Below are 20,662 nucleotides of genomic sequence, written 5' to 3'. Positions count from 1 at the left end.
GTCACCCTAGGGCCATCTAAAAGTGGGTGGGCAGTGGCAGGTACAAGATATTTGAAACGCTGCGAGCCTCAGCAAGCGGTTAGGGAGACCGAAATGGTCCAACAGGAACCAGGTTTTCTCTGGAAGTTCCAGGTGGCCCCCAAGTCACGCAGAGTGAATCATTCAACCGAATTCAGAGACAATGTGTTGTTTCCTGGTTGTGTGGTTGGTGAGAGGCCCTGGGGGGACCCGCCCCTGGTGCTGAAATCCCCTTGGGTGGAGGGCAACTTCTCCTGGGCAGCACCAGAGGCCAAGGAGGGTCAGCCTCCCCTCCCCCGACAGTGTGGACAGCACGGCTCTTGTCCTCTTAGCCTGGTCCCCGAGGGCCCTTGTTCTCTGCGGGTGGTTAGGATGACTCTCAATTCCTTCTGGATTGAGCCTCAAGATGAGCAGGGACGAGGCTGTTTGAGCACCTCAATTAAAAGCTCTGGTGGAACAGAAAGTCCAGATCCAGGGGCTCTGAGAGCTTTGCCCACACTGCGTGGTCAGCTTCTCCAGGCCAGTGACCCCCACCCTCCGCCAGAGAGGCGTGTGACACAGACACCAGACCCAGCCCAGCAAAACAAAGGCACTTGTTTTATTACTGCTTTCTTGAGGAGTGTTTCAAGGCACAAAACCCAGGCCAGAACCCAGTCGTTTCCCTCTGTCTTCCCTGGGGCTGGTCCTCCCACAGAATCAGACAAATGGACCAACTTCGTGGACCGCTGAAAGCATATGGTTTGTAAGTACTGTAAAATCAAACATTACTTTGGCTTTTATTTACTGTAACCTGTTCACATCACCCAGCACCGAAACAGCTTATCCGGGCTCCTTGGCCTTTGTTCTTTTGCCTTGGTTCCTGCAGTGTCTCCTCCGTCCAGGTTCGTCCTGCCCACCAGCCTCTGTCCCTCCTGCCCGTGCCTCATCTGCCCCCAGCTTGTCACTCCAGTGTCTTCCTCACCTGTCCCACTTCACCTCCTGTCCCTCTTCCTCCCTTCGGCCTCTCACGCTGCTCCTGGATCTTTTGAAATGTCTCCGTTCCCTTCTACCTCCTGCGCTTTCACTTCCAGAGACCCCTCCTCACTCGCTGGACTCCCCCTGCCTCTCAGGCTATTTTCTCTTCCCTCCCAAGACCCACCACAGAGTCTTTTCTTTTTCTCTTTTTCTCTAAAGGCGACATGGGGATCAGAGAATGGCAGATCTCAGAGTCAACAGGCCATAGCCTACGTTACACTGACAGTTACTTCTGAGTCAGAAACCCGTTCTTCCTACGTCACCTTGGGTGATGGCTGCCCCGTCCCTCCTCAGAGCAGGAAGGGCTGGGAAGAAGAGGAAGCAACAGGTCCCCACCCACCCCGGAGCTCCTTCACCAGCACTTCCGCCTGAGCCCTTTCCTTCTGGTCTCCGTATACCCGCCCACCACTCCTCCTAGGCGCCCTCCGGGCGGACACGTTTGTTCTGGCTCCCCTACGACACTGAGCTTCCTTCTCCAGTGTCCCTGCTCCCCAGCCAGGCTGATCTGCGCTTCACGCGCCCAGGCTGAGCCCTGGGAGACACGAGTCTATTTTGAGGTGAAGGAGAGACAGTGGCCGTGGGGTTCCTTCCCAGGTGCAGCTTGTGGGGCGGGGAGGCGCCAGCGGTGGCCCAACAGTTGGAGGGAACAGGAAGCTCTCTCCAAGCCAGCTGCCACCCAGGGTCATGGCCAATCAGTCAATCAACCAGTCGCTAAGCAGTGCTCTTGAGGAGTGGGCTTCTCTCTGTGTTGCTGGGCAAAGCATCTTCAAAACACAGGAAACCAAGAGGGAGAACAAATAGAGCCCTGAAGAGACACCCCTGTAACCATAAAACAGTGGCTCTGAAATCTGCCATTCTCAGCCGGGGCTTCTCCGGGCGCTTTACAGAGTCTAGGATGCTGCTTTCTTGGTTGCTGGGGAAACAGATGTTACACTCAAGTAAGCCAGTGGGGGATTTGTGAAAAACCGCTCCGTTTCCCAGTGCTCGGTTCTCACAGGGCCTCCATTTCTCCATCGCAGCCACAGGGAAGAGAATTCGTTGGGGAACGTTCGCTTGAGGGAGAGGAAGGTCTCAGGTGAGCATCCGCCAGGGGACTAGTCTTGCCCAGGCCCCGGAACACCCCCTGCTCCAGCCCTCCCCTCCCATCCCCTCCCGCTCCCAGCACAGAGCGGCGCCTTCGTCCTCCGCCCAGCAGTGCCCACCCCGTGGGGAGAGGGGGGCAGCAGCCCCGCACACCCTCGGAGGGGGCGGGGAGCCGGACATGCAGGTAAAGGAGGACATGCCCCGCCAAGTCCAACCCCACCCTGCTTTTCTGCGTCCAACACCAGGTGTGGATCCCGCTTAGGTCCTCTCAGTCAGAATTCCCAAGACGAGGAGGGAGCAGTGCCGGCTTAAGGGCAGGAGGCATGTCGGTGTCATTTCCCTGCCTCCCACTTCCCAGCGCCCCCACTGCCTTCTGCACACCCGCTGAGGGGAGCAGAAAGATAAGTATGAATAGAATTGTCCACCTGAGCTCCTTTCATATCAACTAAGTAACCAACTAACTTGCCAATAAATTACTATTATAAATGTGTGGATACATAGGCATATATATGTGTGTGCATATGTATATATACACACATATATATATGTATGTGTAGTTCCAGATTTTCTTCCTTGTTCCATCACTTGCAGGCAGCTTCAGACAAAAGCTTCCGACCCCTCCAGAAGGGCCTCACCGGATCATGGGTGCCACGTAGTTGGCAGGGAAGAGGCCCAGCTTGTTGTGCAGGCGGCCAGTCCACCAGGATGGGTTGGAGCTGTCCAGGACCTCAACCACCTCTCCGCAGTGGAATCCCAGCTCATCATCTTCGAGAGCCTCAAAGTCGTACAGCGCCCGGGCCCACCGCACTCGCTGCTGGGGGAAAACACAGAGAGGTCCTGCTGAGCTGGGGCCGGCCGAGCTGCTTTCTGAGCCACGGGCACACGGAAGAGGATCTGCGGGCCCTGGTACCAAGACAAAGCTCTCTGTGAGCTGCCTGCCCTGAAGGCTGACGGATGGCTCTCCAGAGACATTTCAAACCCCACTGCAACTGAAAGCAGACCCGGATGCACAGCTCTGAGCAACTGAGATGTTATTCTCCAAGGCTCCAAGAGGATCCTTGAGAACTACTCTCTCTACATGAATAGGTGTTCTTTTTATTTTCTTCGACTGACAAACAGAACGCAGTGTGCCCAGACTAACAGCCCTCTATGCCAGCGCAACGGATCTCCCTCTGCTAGAATTGCAGTCAGGAAATATGAGGATCGGGCAAGGCCCGACAGCCAAACTGATAACAGCAGGCTGGGATCAGCTCTACGGGGAACTCCTGCCCCACCATCACTCGCTAAGTTCCCACCACCTCTGTGTGCAGTTTGACACACAGTCTCTCGTGGAGAGAGACTGGTCTCTCCTGGTCTCTCGTGGAGGACCAACCGTTTCTCTACTTGGCCCCTTGGCCTCCTCCACTGAGCCCAGAGAGGGAAGTTCACATACCCCGGCTGCTTGGAGTTGCACGGGGTCTGTGTGTCTCCGTTGCATGAGGGCGGCATTCATTTCGCTGCTGTTGCCCATGCCACAGTGCCCGTCGTTTATGTCCAGGCTGCCTCCACGGCGTTCCTAGAAACAGATGTGACAGAACAGCCATCACCACATCGCCGGAAGCACCCCTCACAGGCTCCCCCAGCACCTTGCTCTGATGACACGGACACAGCCAGTGCAGAAAGATGATGCCAGATTTCATTCATTCAACCAAGGAATATTTATCTGGCACCTACCATGTGTCTAGTACTGTCTTAAGCATGAGGATATGTCGCTGGAAAGAGGAGGCCCCTATCTTCACGGAACATCGGTTTAGAGGGGAACCGTACGCGTTTAAGTGACGGGTGAGCATAGAGCAGAGTGTATAAGTTGGCCTGGGTGATCAGGGAGCACATGATGCTTGGACCCCAGCTTAAAGAGGAGTAGAACTGACTAAGAAGGGGCATTTCAGGCAGAGGGGACAGCATATAAAAAGCCTCAAAAGCATGAGAGAAAACGCAGTGAAAAATTCTGGTAACTAAAGGTAGTGCGGTGTTGCCAGAATGTATGTTCACGTGGCGCGGGAGCAGGGGATGGTGCTGGGGAGACAGGTAGGGGCAGCTCACAAAGGACTTTGTATGCCCTGCTGCGGAATTCAGGGCTGATGCTATCTGGCTGTATTGTCACTCTGGGCAAGCCACGTAAAATCCTACCTGGAACAAGGCGGGGGATAAATAAATAAATAAGCAAGGATCCATTTCTGGTGTTAATCCATTTTTCTTGTAGATCTTGACAGCCAGATGGGTTAAAGGGCATGAAAAGATTTGTAATTGTGCTGATAGGAAAATGAAACAATTGTTCACTGAGTCCTCAGGGTAAGAGAGAGTGTGTGTGTGTGTTTTCAACCAGGGAGCCATTTGATTCACAGAGACTTCTTCCCCGAGAGCGGTTTCCATATTTCTGCCATCTGGGGGCCCAGGATCTTCTATATGGGCCCAGTGAGAGCTGATGGGGCCTGGCCTGGCCTGGGACGTTCCTCCCCAGCCGACAGTCCTGGACCCAAAACAGGTCCCCAGCATTTATTTGCTTTGGTTGTTTCCAGCACCGTGGGGAGTTTTCATACACTAAGTGGCAGTGGGGACAAGGTGACTGAAGCCTGGGGGGGAGAGCAGGTCCTTCTCCCCACCTCACTGTGCCCCACGTCATTCTTTCCAGATACCTGATGAAAAGGCTGCTGCTGCTGCAGGTACCGCTGCTGTGGTGGCAGTGGTGCGGGGGGATACTGCGAGGGAGGGGGCGGGGGGTGATCCGACAGCTTCCGGTTCATCGAAGGCCGGATTTCTTCTCCCACAGTCCCACTCAGGGGTAGGCCTCCCTGGGACCTCCGGTCCAGGCTGTTGCCCCTCTGACCCTGGGAGAGAACAGAGATGATGCGGATCCATCCTCCTCACGCATCTCCTGGTCCTACCCCACTCTTCTGGCAGCTGTTCCCAGACTTAGCTCATGACAGCTCCAAGAAACAGCTGATGGGGTGAGGGCAGCTTAAGGAGAATCGATGGTTCAGATCATTACGTTTTCAAAGCGACCGCTGCATTCTCAGATTCTCCCAGTTTGGGGAGTTTGGGTCTCCGGTTCACAGACTTTCCGCGTGGTACCCAACTAGCCCCTTCCTAGTGGGCTTGTTTTTCTCTGTGTAATCAAGCTTAAATGTTCCATTTTACCGACACGGTGCCACCCCTCCTTATCACATGTTGCCCCACTGCTGGACATCCTACCCTCCAGATAAGCTCTGCTATTGACTTTGCATGATTTTGAACTGTCATTTATAGCCTGGTGATGGAGACCCAAACAGCAACGCTCTTGCAGCACCATGGAAACCAGGCCTGCTGCTGGGCACGTTGGGAAGAAACAAGATCTTTCTCCTGAATGCTACCACAGCCTCGTGACTCAGAGACAATTCCTTGTTATTTTTATCTAACAAACAACTACACAGGGCCCTCGGCTTAGTATATGCCAGGCACTGCGCTAAGCACTTTGCAAAATGAACTCATTAAATCCAGTTTAATGCATTTTTATATTTCCTCTTTCACCTGCGTGTGCACATCCTAATAAATGAATACCTCTGTCCATTTCCTGGTTAAAAGAATTTACAAGGTGGGGGTTTAACCTTTGCTTATCTTTCTAAATTTCTCTCTGCATTTGGGAACACTCTTTCCTCCTTTGATTGTAACTTCTCAGGCTTAAAATCAACCCATTACTTGCAAGGGATGGTTTTCTTTACTTCCCTGAAGCACATGTTGCTTTGAAAGTCTCAATGTCTTTTCAAATAACCTGTCGCTGGGATTTCAACTCTTCTAGTCAATGCTTGTTCCTGTAATACCCATCTCCTATAACCATGTTATTTCCTTTGAAACATATTGCATAGATTGTGTGTGTGTGAATTTACTTATGGAGGCTAGTTAACATTTCCTTAGTGCCGACTATGGACCAGACCCTGTGGCAAGGCCTGTAATGATGTCTCATTTATCCTCACAACAGCCCAATGAGGGAGGCGTTATAGTCTCTCCATTCTATGGATGAGAAAAACCGGTACTCAGAAAGTTTTCTTCTCTTGCAATGAAATCAGGTTTTAAAGAAAGCCAGGTCTGTCGGATGCATCTTCTTTAAAACAATACTTCATATCCCAAACTGTTCCAAGAGCAAGAATGCCACCTCCAGTTTTCTCCTCCAATGCCCCCTGCTTCTACCCTCCCCCATCTCCAAATTCGGCCACAAAGCTCTACCTGCTGCATTAGTCATGGACTCTAGGCTCTAATATCCCCATGTAGAGTGCCCCCCCATCCTCCCCGCACCTTCATCCTTGGGCGGCTCCTGAGCTAGGCTGAAAACTGTGACATAGTAACATCTGTGAATAACAAAATAAGAGCGTAATAAGAGCCCATGTGTACCGAGTGCCTGTGGCGTGATTAGGAATGATGCAAGGAATGGGGATACATGATCTTCTCTAACCTTCACACCACCCTATGTGGTAGCTGTCACTATTATCTCGATTTTAATGGATGAGGAAACTGAAGATTAGAGAACTTTCCAAAGTCACATACCTAGGAAGTGCTAAGCTAGGATTTAAACTGAGATCTCTGCCTTTCAGAATACGCAGGGACTTGCCCATCAGATGCATGGTCTTGGTGGTTCGTGTAGGACCCGAGCTGCCCAGAATCTCTGGACTGGGGCCAATGGGGACCTGCAGCATACCTGTTCCTCCCGGGTCCTATCCCTCAGAAAGATCTGCTTCTGTTTGGAGATGGAAGTCGTCCTGTAGTAGTCCACCAGCTTGTTGAGGGATGGAAACTTCTCTGTCCACAGGAAGTAATTACCCTTGTTGTCTTTCATGACTTTGAAGTGCTGAACATCACCCTCATGCCTACGGATCAAGGCAAATCCAAATTGTCTATTACATGGTGACCATGTCCTTGCCTCCAGGGCTGACTGTATCCAGGGATGCTGGAGTTCTGTTTGGGCAGGGAGCAGAGGTATGGGTGGTTGGCCCATTCCTGGGCAGGTGGGCTGGCCCAGGCAAACTCCAGGGGGAGATCTGTGGGAGGGACGGCTCCGGACACAGGCTGAGCTAGAGGGGATTTTTTTTTTTTTTTTTTTTTTTTTTAACATGAGGAGAAGGTAATCTTTCCTCTGACACTGGAACTGACCTTTTATAAGAAAAAAATGTTCCCAGTGCTTTAAAGACTACAAGGTCAAGGACTTTTTTTTTACAATGTTTATTTGAAACATGGCAACACCTAAGAACTTACCAGGCTAAGGACTCTGCCAAGATTCAGAGGAGAGGGGTTTTTCAAGCCCTCGTTACCTGTCTGTTAACAGAAAATAGTTTGAACCAGCTCCTTTAAGCCCATAAACTACCCTGAGAAATCTGCCACGCTTTGTTCTCTACATAATGGGTATCTCTTGGTCTTGTTTTGCATAAATAAGGTTACAAAGTATTTTGAGCTTTTGGGAAAGAATGTGCTGAGCCTCAAAGAGGTGGAGGGGCCTTGTCAAGGTCACTGTGAGTGAGTGGCAGAGCTGAGACAAGGACCCGGGGTCTCTGATTCCAGTCTAATGAGCTGGGCCTGTCACACCATGCACACGTGCTAACTTCTTTTGGTTTTTATTTATTTTTTTTTCATGCTAACTTCTTTTAGATCAGCACCTTTGACACCAGCTGGACTCACAAGCAATGGAGCATGCTTGTATCAGGGATGGAGAAATTGGATTTTATTCATTGGAAAGAGGGGACTGGGCCTTTACTAATAGCTCCAGCCTTTTTCCATCACCAAGTCATTCTTGTTGGGATGTCAAGTTTTTTTTTTTTTGTCAAATGGATACACATTTATGTCTAAAAATAAACTGGCGTTAATGATACCAGTTGCCTGACGGCAGAAGAAAGGTCACAAACTTAAAGCATGTTGAAGAGTAAAGATACCTCGTTCTTAGGGATGGATTTCGTGGTCTGTGTTCAGAGGGGACAGGAATTCTTTTTTTTAAATTTACTTAATTAATTAATTAATTTATTTATTCTTGGCTGCATTGGGTTTTTGTTGCTGAGTGCAGACTTTCTCTAGTTGCAGCGAGCGGGGGCTACTCTTCGTTGCGATGTGTGGGCTTCTCATTGCCATGGCTTCTCTTGTTGCAGAGCACGGGTTCTAAGCGTGCAGGCTTCAGTAGTTGTGGCACACGGGCTCTAGAGCACAGGCTCAGTAGTTGTGGCTCACTGGCGTTGTTGCTCTGCGGTATGTGGGATCCTCCCGGACCAGGGCTCGAACCCGTGTCCCCTGCATTGGCAGGCAGATTCTTAACCACTGCGCCACCAGGGAAGCCAGGAGACAGGAATTCTGATCTTCCTTCTCATCTTTTGTGTGGGTCTCTGCTCATAGCCAGGTGAACCCATGCAGTGACCTCTGCTTAACCACCTTGGGGGGTCATAGCCAACACTTTGGCAATCATTGCTTGCTCTTCCCCTTTTGGCTGTGGTCACTCACATATGCTTTCTTCAGGGCCACACCACGTGGCTCAACGCACAGCCGTCACTACCCACATCGGGGTGAGGAGGAGGAAATATTCTTGTGAAACAATTATTCATCCACCACCTCTTAGTCAAAGAACTCAGAATGAGAAACATTAACCCTTTCACCCCCATGTGCTGAGAGGATGGATGTCAGGGCTGTAGTGGGTCATCTGGGTGCTGGAGAGAGAGTGGCTGGACCACTGTCTCGAGTTCTGAGAGGGGCAGAGAAAGGGTGTAATTCAGGGCTCCAGACTCTAAAGCCTAGTATTTCAGATACCAGTGATAGAACTACAATTAGCTCTTAATTATCTGTGCCCATGACAGAAAGCAGACGTATAAATAAATAGAAATGATTCTGCTTTGGAATACATTATACTACATTTCTGCAGAAGAGGCAATACCGATTACAGCAATAATCACCATCACGAGAAGATGCACGGCCTCAACGGCAGGGGAAGACTGTAGCAGACTTCAAGGCTGATGGCTTTTTGTAGAATTCAATTTAATCAAGGAACTAGAAACCCTAATTCCTCACTGAAAAAGCCAGACTCAGCAACATCATGCAAACCAAAGGCACCAAGAAATGCCTTTCAGTCGAACAATTTGCTTGGTCTTGCCTCGAATTGTGGCCCTTAAGAAATAGGCTTGACCTGCAAGATTTATTAATAGAGCAAAATCTCATTAATTAAGACCTAACAAGTTTAGAATTTGTGATATATCAATATTGGCCTGAGCTAAAATTTACCATCACCCAAGATGTGAAAAAGGAAGCTTTAGTTAAGGGAAATGAAGAGTTTAAGTCAGCCTGCAAGGGCAATGCTTAGGAGACCAAGCTATTCTTGAGCAGGTTGGGGGCACAAATGCATACAAATGGTTGACCCATTATTTTTAAGTCCTTCCTACTTATTCCTTACAGGACACTTTCTTTCTAAATAGTAAAGTGGCCTCCGTTTATTACCCGAGATTGGATTTATGAACTTAAAGCTGCACGCCTTTCAGATTATATTGCGGAATCCAGACAGCACTTCTGGTCAGGTAACTTGACAGTGAGGTTTCCCTGTACAGGTTGTCGCGCCAACCCCTGTACTGCTATCACCATAATTCTTGCACTTTCACATGTGGTCATCAAGTCTGATGTGTGACTTGAGATCCCCAACACGCTGACCACATGCTGTGTGTTCAGACTTGGGGCTTCTGCGTGTGGGGCTGTGTCGTGTTAAAATGAGTCACTTCCCCCCAGGGGTGCTGCACATTAACGAGATTTTGCTGTCACAGTCCCCTCACCCCAGGACTCCTGGGCTCTGCTCTGTTCCTGTCAGTTTTGCTGCATTACGGGGCATGGAGGTAGCCTTTTTGTTTTGTGCAGCCACTTACAACTACGGATGTGTCCTACGGCGGTGACTTGGGTTTTGATTTTTCTCTACCCTTCTTCAAACAAGCATCAGTAGTAAAAGAAAACGTTAAGATCGCAACACCAAGGCGGATGTGGACAGTTGGGAATTCTCTTTTCCTCCTCCATTCCCATGCCTTCCACAGATACTCATCCAGCACCTACTGGGTGCAGGGTGCTGTAAAAGCCACAGAGACGAAGTTGATAAAAATCCTCTCTTTCCAGAAGCACCTGGGCTGGAGGGGGAGGCAGACGAACGCACATGTAATTTGGGCCACAAACTAAGGAGTTGTGTACGTGTGTTATGGAAAGAAAATGCACAGCATCACAGTTGATAAGATGCCTGGGCCCCTTGGCTGCCATGCTCCTGAGGAATAGGTCATGTTCAAGAGGTCACCTTGCTGCTTTAATGCTTTAGTAGGTCAGGGAGGAGTCAGGAACAGCCGGTACCTGACAGATATGGAGAAGTCCCCTGGGGAGCTCTGGCTGGCCCGGATGATGAAGCAACCAACCTCCTTGCCCATCAGCAAGCTCTCTGCCTGGTGTCGTGAGAGGCCTTCATGAAACCATCTATCAGGTGAGACAAAAGCAGAGGATCTTGGTGAGACGCCAGAGTGATGGTAGGGGTGAGGGTAGGGAGGGAAGGAAGTAGGGGAGAGATGACCCAAAGGGAGAGAGGCTGGGGACTGCTCAGCAGAGAGCAGACAGAGACCAAAGAGGGGCCAGGTGCTTTTGAAACTAAACAAACGCTCCAGCAGTTTGCAGGCAAGGCAAGTGAGTGTTCCCCTTGAGGCACCTCCTGTCTCGTCCCCCCAGGAGAAGTCTCTCTCCTGCTTGGAAATCCTGAATCATGGAAATGTGCCACTGCACCAAACGGGACAGCGTGTGAGTCACTCACTGCGGGGAGTGGCTTCCTGCAGGCAGCTGTGAGAGGGATGTCTCTAGAAAAGAACTGCAGGGACAGGGACCCCTTGGGGCACTGGAGGCAATGGGCAGGGCCTTGGGTGCCAGCTCCGGGCTGAGACCTTGGTGGCCAGGAAAGAGAGTCACAGCCCAGGTCCCCTGGGTGGCGTGGGGCGGGAACAGCTGTGCTCCCTGCCTGGCAGAGGCTGCAGGGCACCCAGGGAGGCCCGCACACACACTTGGAAATAAGCAAGGCTGGTAGCAGCCAGAGAGAGGCATCTACACAGCCAGCTCCTGGGCCCTCCCCAAAAACCAGGCTGGAAAATAATCTTTACCCTGGAAAAGAAGAAACCAAGGAGAAACTGCTCTTTCAGGCTGGCAGCCTTTGGAAGCATTGCTGCAGGGGGTACAGCGTATATGAAAAAGGCCAAACACTTGCACAGGGGCAAGTCAAACAGTGGCTACAGCCACGGGGCAGGAGGCCAGAAACCTCTCTCAACCATAGAGAAGTGGAACAAGTGTTTGCAATCCCTCAGCAGCCAAAGGTAGGGTGGTGTCCTTCTGCTGCAAGGTGCCTGCTCTAATTGCCACCCCTGGAAAGCCAGTATGTGTGTCCCTTTAAGATGAAGGTCCAACGGGCCACAGCTTTGGATTCCTTTGTGAGCAGTTCCCTGTGCTCTTTGGAATGTAGGAACTGAACAGACATGGGTGGCGGAAGAATGTCCTTCCTCCAGACCTGGGACTTGCAGGGGAAGGTTGGTCGGGCTCTGAGGGGAGCCTGGAGATCTGCCTGGAGATCCTGCCAGGGTGTTTGCCATGCAAACCTACCACGGTGATGAGTGGCTACCACAGGAAATGTAATGGGGAGGGGAAGAGAATGGGACCCGCTCCACAGCAGCCATCCTCAGAGGAGTTATCTCGGAAGAGGCGGCAAACAGTGAGGGGACTCTTTAGAAAATACACACTTGTCCTCCATCTGGAATTTGATAAGTGACTTCCCTCAAGACTTGCAAAAATGTCCACACCCTGCATATGAAACGAGTGCCAGGTTTTCCTATTACACATCGTTCCAAAAGCTATTCATTCATAGCTAACAGCTTTCATTAAACATCTACTCTGTGCTGAGCCTCCTTCTGGGGATATAGCGGATACAGTGGTGAGCAGCACAGACAAGGACCCTCATGGAACTTCTTTAGTGCGGTGGGGAGAGACACACCATAAACAACAAAGTAATAAGAATATTAAGCGTGTCAGCTGATGTAAGTGCTGTGGAGGAAATGAAAACAGAGGAGAGATGGGGTGGGGGAGTCATTCAAAATATGGTGATCGGGGGGGTCTCACTGGGAGGACGACATTCTAACTGTAAAGGAGACGGGGGAGGCGAGGAGAAACTGGCAAAGGAGTCGGGGAAGGAGCAGCCAGGGAGGCGGGAAGAGAACCAGGAAGAAGGATGTTCTGGAAGCCAAAGGAAGAGGGAGAGATTCCCCACATCGAATCGTGCTGACGTGATGGCCTACGATCAGCCACTGGGACCAGCAGTTCACGGTGACCTTGAAGTTGTGTGGGTTCTGGGGAGAATGGTAGGAGAGGACTTTAGGACGGCAAATATAACGGTTCTTATGAAGAAATGGAGTCGTAGCTGGAAGGGGGTTTGGGATCAAGGGTTTTGCTGTTTGGTTTCGCTTTTTGGTTTTTGGTAAGATGGGAGAAACTGCGACATCTTTGTTTGCTGCCGGGAATGATCTGGCAGAGAGGGAGGCAAGTTGATGCGCGAGAGAGGGGAGAACTTCTGCTCGAAGCGCAGATGGTTCTTTCCAAACAACTGCAGGAAAGGCAGTGTCTGCACAGTTGCAGGATGTGGGTGGATGCAGCGAGTCAGGTCGGGTGGGGTTGAGGGGCTTTTCTGGGGGCCTCCGCTGTCCTGGAAGCCAGGCCATCCGCCGAGAGTGCGGTGGAAGAGGGGCTGCAGGTGTGCCGTGCTCACCTAGAAGATGACAGGGCAGCCTCAGGGGCCCCCTGGCTGAGGTCAGTGGTCATTCTATTGGTTCAGTGGTCACTTTGCTCTTCGGCTAGACCCTGACCCTTACACAACGTTAGATTTCTATCTCACCCCTGTGGTCAATTCTTGAGGCACACGTGACCCAATCTCAATTTTTCGTTTCCTCTTTATGGAGGGAATTTCCCTGACCTCTCTCACTGGTGCGAACATGGTTTCAGGAAGGCCGAGAGCTTCGTCCTCCTGGTTGGGATGGAGGGTGGGTTGGGAGATAAAAGAGAAGAGGCCTGAAGGAGCAGCTGTTGAGGTGGAGTGGCCGACAGCGCACCCCGCGCACCCCCGGAATTCTTGGAAACCCCATGGTTGCAACTATACATGATGTTAGTTTATAAACTTAAAATAGGTGATTCTTTTTTTTTTTTTTGCGGTACGCGGGTCTCTCACTGTTGTGGCCTCTCCCGTTGTGGAGCACAGGCTCCGGACACGCAGGCTCAGCGGCCATGGCTCACGTGCCCAGACGCTCCGCGGCATGTGGGATCTTCCAAAACTGGGGCACGAACCCGTGTCCCCTGCATCGGCAGGCGGACTCTCAACCACTGCGCCACCAGGGAAGCCCAAAATAGGTGACTCTTGCCCATGGTATAAAATTCAAACGAGAATGCTGTGCAATGCGAATCTCCCTCCCACCCCTGGCCTTCAGCTGGGTGGTTCCCTCTCCAGAGGCAACCATTTTTGACAGCGTCCGGGCTGTGCCGGGATAATTTTAGTGGCTGCTGCAGTAAAGGGGAGTGTGTGGGGCAGGCCCATCTCAGCAGGCTGGAAATACTTACTCAGGAAACTTGATGTCTATAAAATTCTTGGGCACGTATCCTTCTTGGCTCCTAAGCTCCGCCTTGAACCACTCCTCTTGGTTACTTAAGATCTACAGGGAGGAGAAGGAAGGACAAAGACACTGTGGGGAGGACTCCAAGGAGCGGGAGAAAGGGGTTGCAGGGCAAAGAAAGCGCTCTGGGATTTAGAGGAAAATAAGCCGAAGAAGCCACACAGCCGCTCGAGTGGGGAGCGGCTGGCTTACCTTTGGAGTTTGGCTTCCCTTGACCCCAAGCTATTTCTGTCCACGTGGGCCACCCACTCATATGACCGCACCTGGCCTGACCTCCCAGACTCAGGACTCAGGGGCTTCCCTGAACTCCTTTTCTCCTTCTGTTTGGAAGATTTGTGTCCCAGATCTTAGCACTTTAAGCTCCTTATCTAGGCAGGTAGTTGCTCCTTCTCTGCCAGGTAACAAGGAACCTTTTACAATTTTAATTTGCTCTTCCTTTTTTACACCAGCAGATTAAAACGTAAACATCAAGCGGGGGGCAGCTTTGAAAACAGTAACTCTTGGTGTTCACACTCCATATTTTCACAAAGAGCTTGGACATAACTCAAGATACCTGGAATGCCTTTTCTAAACTTGCTTTTAGACCCAGATCACAGGCAAATCCAGAAGTTCTGTCTCATTACTGTAGGGTCTTACCTCGACCACGACCCCAAATGTCATCACCTGCCCTGATTACTCATCTGACCCTCCAGATGTGGCTCTATGTGGCTTCTGGTTATTTCAGAAAATCTTTTACCATCAAAAGACAAATATCTGCCCCCCCCCACTGAGAACGTTTCTAAAATATGTAGCGCAGACTCAACAATAATTCAAAATGAAGATGGCAGAACAAAAAGATGGGAAGAAACTTGGCGATGTCATGGAGCCGCTGAATCAGCCACGCAGGAGCCCTCCTACTTCTGGACTTTGCAGGAGAAATTATAAATCTTCTGTTGTCGTTTAAGCCAATTTTAGTTTCTGTTTCTTGTAGCTGAAAATGTCATACAATAATAAAGAGGATAGCAGAAGATGGATAGGAAAGGTTGCTCAGAGGAGAGGCCATCTGGGTTGCCCAGACAATGAAAGGAGCTACCCAGGCAAAGTCTGATGGCAAAAGAGCTACTTCTGGGGAGTGAGGAAGGAAGGTGCATTCTGGGGACAGAACACCTCGGTCAGGGGACAGTTTAGATTGTGACTCCAGGAGAAGAGAGAGGGGAAACCAGGGGCACAGGGCCTTGTAGCCCACGTTGAAAAGCATGGATTTTCATCTTGAAACGTATGGGGAGCCATGAAAGGATTTTCAGCAGGGAAATAGCACAGCGAGAATCAGAGTTAAGAATGGCATGCTGTATCAGAGCGTGAAGATGGATTGGGAGGTAAAGTCAGGGGAGAAAGTGTAGGAAGACGCGTGTAGCCATCTAGGCAAGAGACGAAGGGGATCTGGCCTGAGAACAGGTGAGGACAGATTTCAGAGGAATCAGGAAGCACAAACGGGCAGGACTTCCTGACTGTTCGCAGAGCCTAGGGAGAAGGGGAATTCTGGGATGGCTCCGGATTTCTGGCTTGGGAGACTGAGTGGGTGGCAATGCCTTTACTAAAATAGAAAATACAGGAGGAGGAGCAGGTCTGAGGGAAAACTCACAGACTTCAGGTCGCCTGTACGGGAATCAAGTTGCCCCGGGACGCTCTGAGAAGGAAGGATTAGCGAGCGTTGGAGATGTGTGTGGGGCTCAGCGGAGAAGTGGGGGCTGGAGCTAGATTTCGGAGTCGATTCATCCAAAAGTGGGTGGACTTGAAGCCTCTGGTTTCTCGCTCCCAGAGATGGGAAGAGAGCTGAAGAGAGCTAAGTAATTGAGAAGCAGGGTTGACCTATTTCTAATATCCCTCCTGAGTCCGGGATGAGAAGACCTGGGGTCTAGCTTGGTCCTGTCACTAGCTGTCTGACCTCAGGCGAGTCAACTACCATCTACCAAATGGGGGCAATAAAAACTGGCCGGCGCCTCGCGGAGCTGATGCAAGGATCAAACGCGCCCTGGGAACTGGACGCCCTTCAGAGAGTACAGGCTGTGTCTTTAAATGTAATTCTGTAAAACGTGATATTCTTATGGGAGAGAACTCCAGCTCTGAAGGACACGGAAGGGTTTATAAGTTCTTTAAAGTGTTATATGTGTATGTTTTGAATGTAATCACGTGTTCTGAAGAAATAAAAGTGTGTCCCATGTTTGAGTTCTAGAACTGCTGAGAAAAGAAAACTCTATAGTTTCCGACATCAAATGTGACTGTCGGCATCACTAAGGGTGTGTGGGTACGCGTGTGGCGAGGGGCCTGTGGGGAAGGTGGGAAATCTAGGTCAAAGGAGGAACCAGGGAGCTCAGCAGCCGGGCCTGGCTGCACATAAGGAACGCGGGGGCATTTCACTCTGCGCCAGGCGTAAAGGCTTTGGAATTCCTTTCTCCCGTCACATGGGAAGGTGATGTGCCGCTTGGGTAGCAGCAGTCAAGTATCAGGGTGAGCAGGGATGAGGTAAAAGGCCATTTGGAAATCGATGCTGCACGGTAAGAACCACACTTCGCACTGAGCTCTCTGACCCCAAACCGGCTGTAATTTTAGTAATCGTGGCTCATACCCAGCTACCCCCTCTAGCAACCGAAGATTGTCCCATGGTGCCAGCCATTTTCCCCACCACTCGGTGCTCGGTCGGCCTGAGATCATGTTCCCAGAGAGGCGCATTTATCGGCTTTCTGTGGTGTATAGAAGGCAAGGTTTTAAAAAGACCTCATTTTCTGCAAAGAAGAGTCTTTGGGGGGAGGTGTTTTCCTCCTGCTGTTGTTGGCTCAGGGCCCATACTTCCTCTTCCTCTCATCTCTCCGTCTCCTCCGTCCCCCTATCTCTTTTCCCCATCTTGCAGATCTGGGCAGGTTCAGCCTAAACGCCTGAGGTTTTACCCTTAGCTTTGCTGTGACTTAATTCTTACAACGTTGCCTACCGGAATCATTTTCTGGGTTACATGGCCTGAGAATAAGTTAGACGTGGGAAGAAGACAAAATGTACGGTTGGGTGAATTTTAAAACTGGATGAAATTATAGCTCTTAGAGGCATAGCAGAAATCCGAAGTGCTGAAGAAGTTAATTACGTAGGTCTAACTCTGGGGGCTTTTCGGTTGCTGTTTTTGTAGGAAGAAACGGGGTCGTGTTAGACGTATTACAGAAGCAGGTAGAGATGGCCTGGGTCGAGAGACATTTTTTCATAATGACCGGCAGATTCGAGTGGGAAAAGTAAGTTGCGAGGTGTGTGCAGCTGCGGGTCCAGAGGGGCTGATATGAACACGAAACATCCAACCCCTGACTTTTGGGATGTGTCTTGCACAGGAGAAACGGGATCGAGTCATTTGGCCAGAGTTCTGTGTCCAGCATCTTGTTCACCATTCTGGGATCAGCATCTAGTGAGCACCTGCTGTTTGTACTTAGGTGCCGGGAATACAGAGATGAACAAGCTGGGGCCTGCGCCCCGGGGAACTCAAAGTCTGCAGGGGGCGGTTGACGGTAAGCGAGACATTTTGTGTACCTTCTAATGAAAATGTCTGTTTAGTCTTTTAGCACTAAAGGCCAAACACGAAAGAACATTCCATGAGTGAATTGCCGGGGCAGTTAAGAGCTAGCCTTGAAAACAATTTCCAAAAAAAAAAAAAAGAAAAGAAAAGAAAACAATTTCCAGGATCCTGGGGCTTGTTAGCCATCTCCGGAGGAGACGGTTGTACGTGGAGACCTACAGGCAGGCCCACTGACCACCATGATACAGGCCTTCTGGAGGCTCAGCCGACAAGCCCCCTCCCCTTTCCTCTTTACCCCTGTGGCTGCAATGGATAGAATTTGAAAAGAAGGAGGGGTCTGGCTTTCTGATGGAATTCTAAATGAGTGTGCAGAAACGCAGTTAACAATTCAAGACATATGTACCGAGCCCCTACCTGGGGCCGTGACTTGTGTTAGATGCTGGGAATATACAAAGATGAACCTGGCAAAGCTCTGCTCTCACACCAGCGGAGGGATCACCCATTCACTCATTCATCGAATGTTCATCATCCTTCTGTTGTTCTGGACACCGAGGCAGGCCCGGCCCCAACCTGCGCAGAGCTCTGGGGAGTGGAACAGCCACCATGTGCGCGGACAATCAGGACGGCACGGGGCAAGGGCCGCAGTAGAGGTGGGTACTCAGGGTGCAGAGAGCCGAAGCTCGGCCTGCTTGTAAATAACTGTCCTGTGAGGCGGGGGTGTGAGTGCCTTGAACAGTGTGTGAAATGCTGTGGAGGAGCTGAAGAGGGAGTATTTAATCTGCCGGGGTGGTCAGGAGCAGGGAGGATTAGTGAGGGCTCCCCGGTAGAGGTGGTCAAATATGTGTGTGTGGGAGAAGGGCATTCAGAATACGGGGAGAGCATGAAAAAGGAGAGTTTGTATATTACAACGTGACCTGGGGCATTTCATACACAAAGATGTGTGTGTGTGTGTGTGTGTGTGTCGCATGTGTGTATGTATGTATGTATATGTGTATGTATGTGTACATGTTCTTGCACGTGAGCATGATGAGGTTGGGCAGTAGTCTGGGGCCAGATGCCTTAGATTTCCATCAACTGGTCATGGGCAACCACTGAACGCTTCTGAGTAAGGAAGTAATATGATCTGATTTATCTTCTGAAAAGATCCTTCTGGGACTGGTACGTAGAATGAAGGAGGAAGAGACGGGAGGCAATGAGGTCAGTCAAGGGAACATAACAATAGTCTGAACAGTCAGAGGCAGCAGGAATTGGGTGATATTGACAATACGGTGATCATTTATTGAGCATCCAATTTGGGCTGGGACCATTACCCCTAATCCTTTTTATAACCCTGCAAGATAGGCATGGCCTCCACTTATAGATGAAGACACTGAAGCTCAGAGGGGGCAAGTGACTGACCCACAGCCACACAGCTAATGGGCTGGGACTCAAACTCAGATTTATCTGGCTCCAAAGTCCATGCTCCTTTTTATTGCAGCAGACTCCTCTCCAGTGAAGAAGGGATTGCTTGGGAGATATGATAAAAGAAAAATATTCAGAGCAGAGAACAATGTTTAGGTGTGGGACAGAGCTTCATTCAGATACAGGAGAGGGGCAGTTAGCAGTGTCTAATCCTACAGGGGTTTAGTAGGGTCCTTACATTCCACAATGAGAAGATCACCAGTGGACTTTAAGGGAGTGTTGGGGGGTAAAAGACAGATTCCAGAGGGTTCCAGTGGCGTGAACAGGAAGTGAGGGAGTGGAGGCACCCAGCATAGAGAATTCTTCCCAGTGCTGGCAGTGAGGAGAAGAAAGAAATTAGGAGCTGAACAGAGAAGCAGATTTGAGGAAAGTTTTTTTTTTTTTTCCTTTTTCCTTTTCTGGGGAATAGGGAATATTTAAGCCAGATAGTAGGTTCTGTTTGAAATGGGAGATGAGGGACGCAGCTTGCCCCCAAACCCCCAGGGAGGTTCTCTTTTGGGTGAAAACACTGGAGAATGGTAGATAATCACATGGTCACAATACCCCACAAGGAAGGGAGGGACTGCTCACCTTGTCACAGACCCCTCTGTGACCTTGGTAAGATCCCAAGGAAGTGAAGGTCACTTTTTCCTGGGTCAGCAGCCCAAGCAATATTTTGACCTTGAGAAGTTCCAACATGGAAGGCATACTCTTGGCAGCCACATTACCAGATCTTGCAAGATGAGAGCAGTCAGAGGGATAAACATTGGGGGGTTAAAATTCCAAACCACGTCATTCCACCTGGTTTGTGCTCCACAGACACTTTCCGAGTCACCCTCTCACGTATGATAGGGTTCTTTCCATAGCAAGCATTTATCTTCGTGGAGAGACAACGGTGGTCTCAGTACCACTGAGCAGTCTCAGGAGGCCCATATGGGTTGCTGAGGACCAGGGATCGGGGTATCCGAGGTGCTCTGAGGCCAGGAAGGGGGACATAGGTGCCAGAGATTCCCCAGTGGCCTCTTGAAGGACTCCTATGCTATTTTGCACAAAACAGGGGCTAAGATGCAGAGTCCGTAAGCATGGTGCATGAAATGTGGGAGGAGTCCAAGGCCTCTTCAGTTCAGCAAGTGGCCACTACAACTCAAGTGCAGGCGGAAGAAAAGTTGTAAGGAACACCTGAGTGGTGGGTGTGCATGGCCTTTGTTGACCTGCATCTCCTCCAGCTGACTTTCCAGGTGTCCCTATCCATACCTTCCTCCTATAAGTTCCAGCCGTGCTGAAAGTCACAATGCTGACCTAATTCTGCCTGGGCTTGCCCACCTCTGAGCTTTAGCCAAAAGCCCAAATCATCTTCATTGTGTTCCCTGACAACTGATGTTGCCACCCGTTCCTACAACCCCATCTTTCAAGGTGGGATCACTTGTCCCCTCACCTGTGCTCCTGGGCACTCAGATAAGACCATCTGTGACAGCCCTTTGGATGGATTTGTTTCCCCCTCCAGACCATGAGCATCTCAGGACAAGGATGGTGGCTTATGCCAATCGGATTTCCATCACCCGGCCTGGTAGCTGGTGCACAGGTGCTCAGAAGGAACCCTTTTGAATGAGGCAAACTTCACATTTTGAAAGGAACTGTGTGTATTTCTTGAGAAACAAAGGATGGATTGTTAGATTAACTCAGTGGCTAAACCGGAGTAACCTAAACTCTCCCCGGCTCTCCCGGCTCCCGCGTCACCTACCTTCAGAACATCTCCAGCGTGAAAGCTCAGTTCATCCTCTCCTGAGGCCATGAAATCAAACTTGGCAATGGCTTCCATGTTGTAACGTGGAGCTGGAAGGGAAATAATGTGGTCATTGTGCCTTTCTGCCAGGAGGAGGGCAGTCTTAGC

The 20,662-nt window shown here is 50.4% G+C and overlaps 1 protein-coding gene across 4 annotated transcripts in view; it reads right to left on the bottom strand.

The window, feature by feature from the left end:
• Positions 1-592: 592 nt before the first annotated feature.
• The window catches only part of GRAP2 (GRB2 related adaptor protein 2), a 63,620-nt gene continuing 43,550 nt past the window's right edge, over positions 593-20,662 (bottom strand). Inside the window, exons 2-9 of one of the 4 annotated variants that reach the window (XM_022596688.3) lie at positions 20,513-20,604; positions 13,750-13,841; positions 10,471-10,590; positions 6,824-6,992; positions 4,791-4,982; positions 3,548-3,670; positions 2,751-2,926; positions 593-2,084 (exon numbers count right to left, since the gene is read on the bottom strand). In XM_022596688.3, coding sequence (XP_022452396.1) covers positions 2,024-2,084; positions 2,751-2,926; positions 3,548-3,670; positions 4,791-4,982; positions 6,824-6,992; positions 10,471-10,590; positions 13,750-13,841; positions 20,513-20,590 — 1,011 coding nt within the window. In that variant the 5' untranslated portion in view covers positions 20,591-20,604 and the 3' untranslated portion in view covers positions 593-2,023. Of the gene's footprint in view, positions 2,930-3,547; positions 3,671-4,790; positions 4,983-6,823; positions 6,993-10,470; positions 10,591-13,749; positions 13,842-20,512; positions 20,605-20,662 lie in introns of all 4 variants that reach the window. The other 3 variants (XM_022596687.3, XM_089920056.1, XM_022596690.3) reach the window with 3 other exon arrangements.

The sequence above is a fragment of the Delphinapterus leucas genome, chromosome 11 (genome assembly GCF_059928025.1).
Source record: "Delphinapterus leucas isolate spDelLeu-1000000601 "Yukka" chromosome 11, BTC_Dleu_Yukka2, whole genome shotgun sequence".
In the NCBI taxonomy this organism is placed as follows: Eukaryota; Metazoa; Chordata; class Mammalia; order Artiodactyla; family Monodontidae; genus Delphinapterus; species Delphinapterus leucas.
The sequence above is the reverse complement of the archived record's forward strand: the minus strand, read 5'-3'. Positions and strand labels throughout refer to the sequence as shown.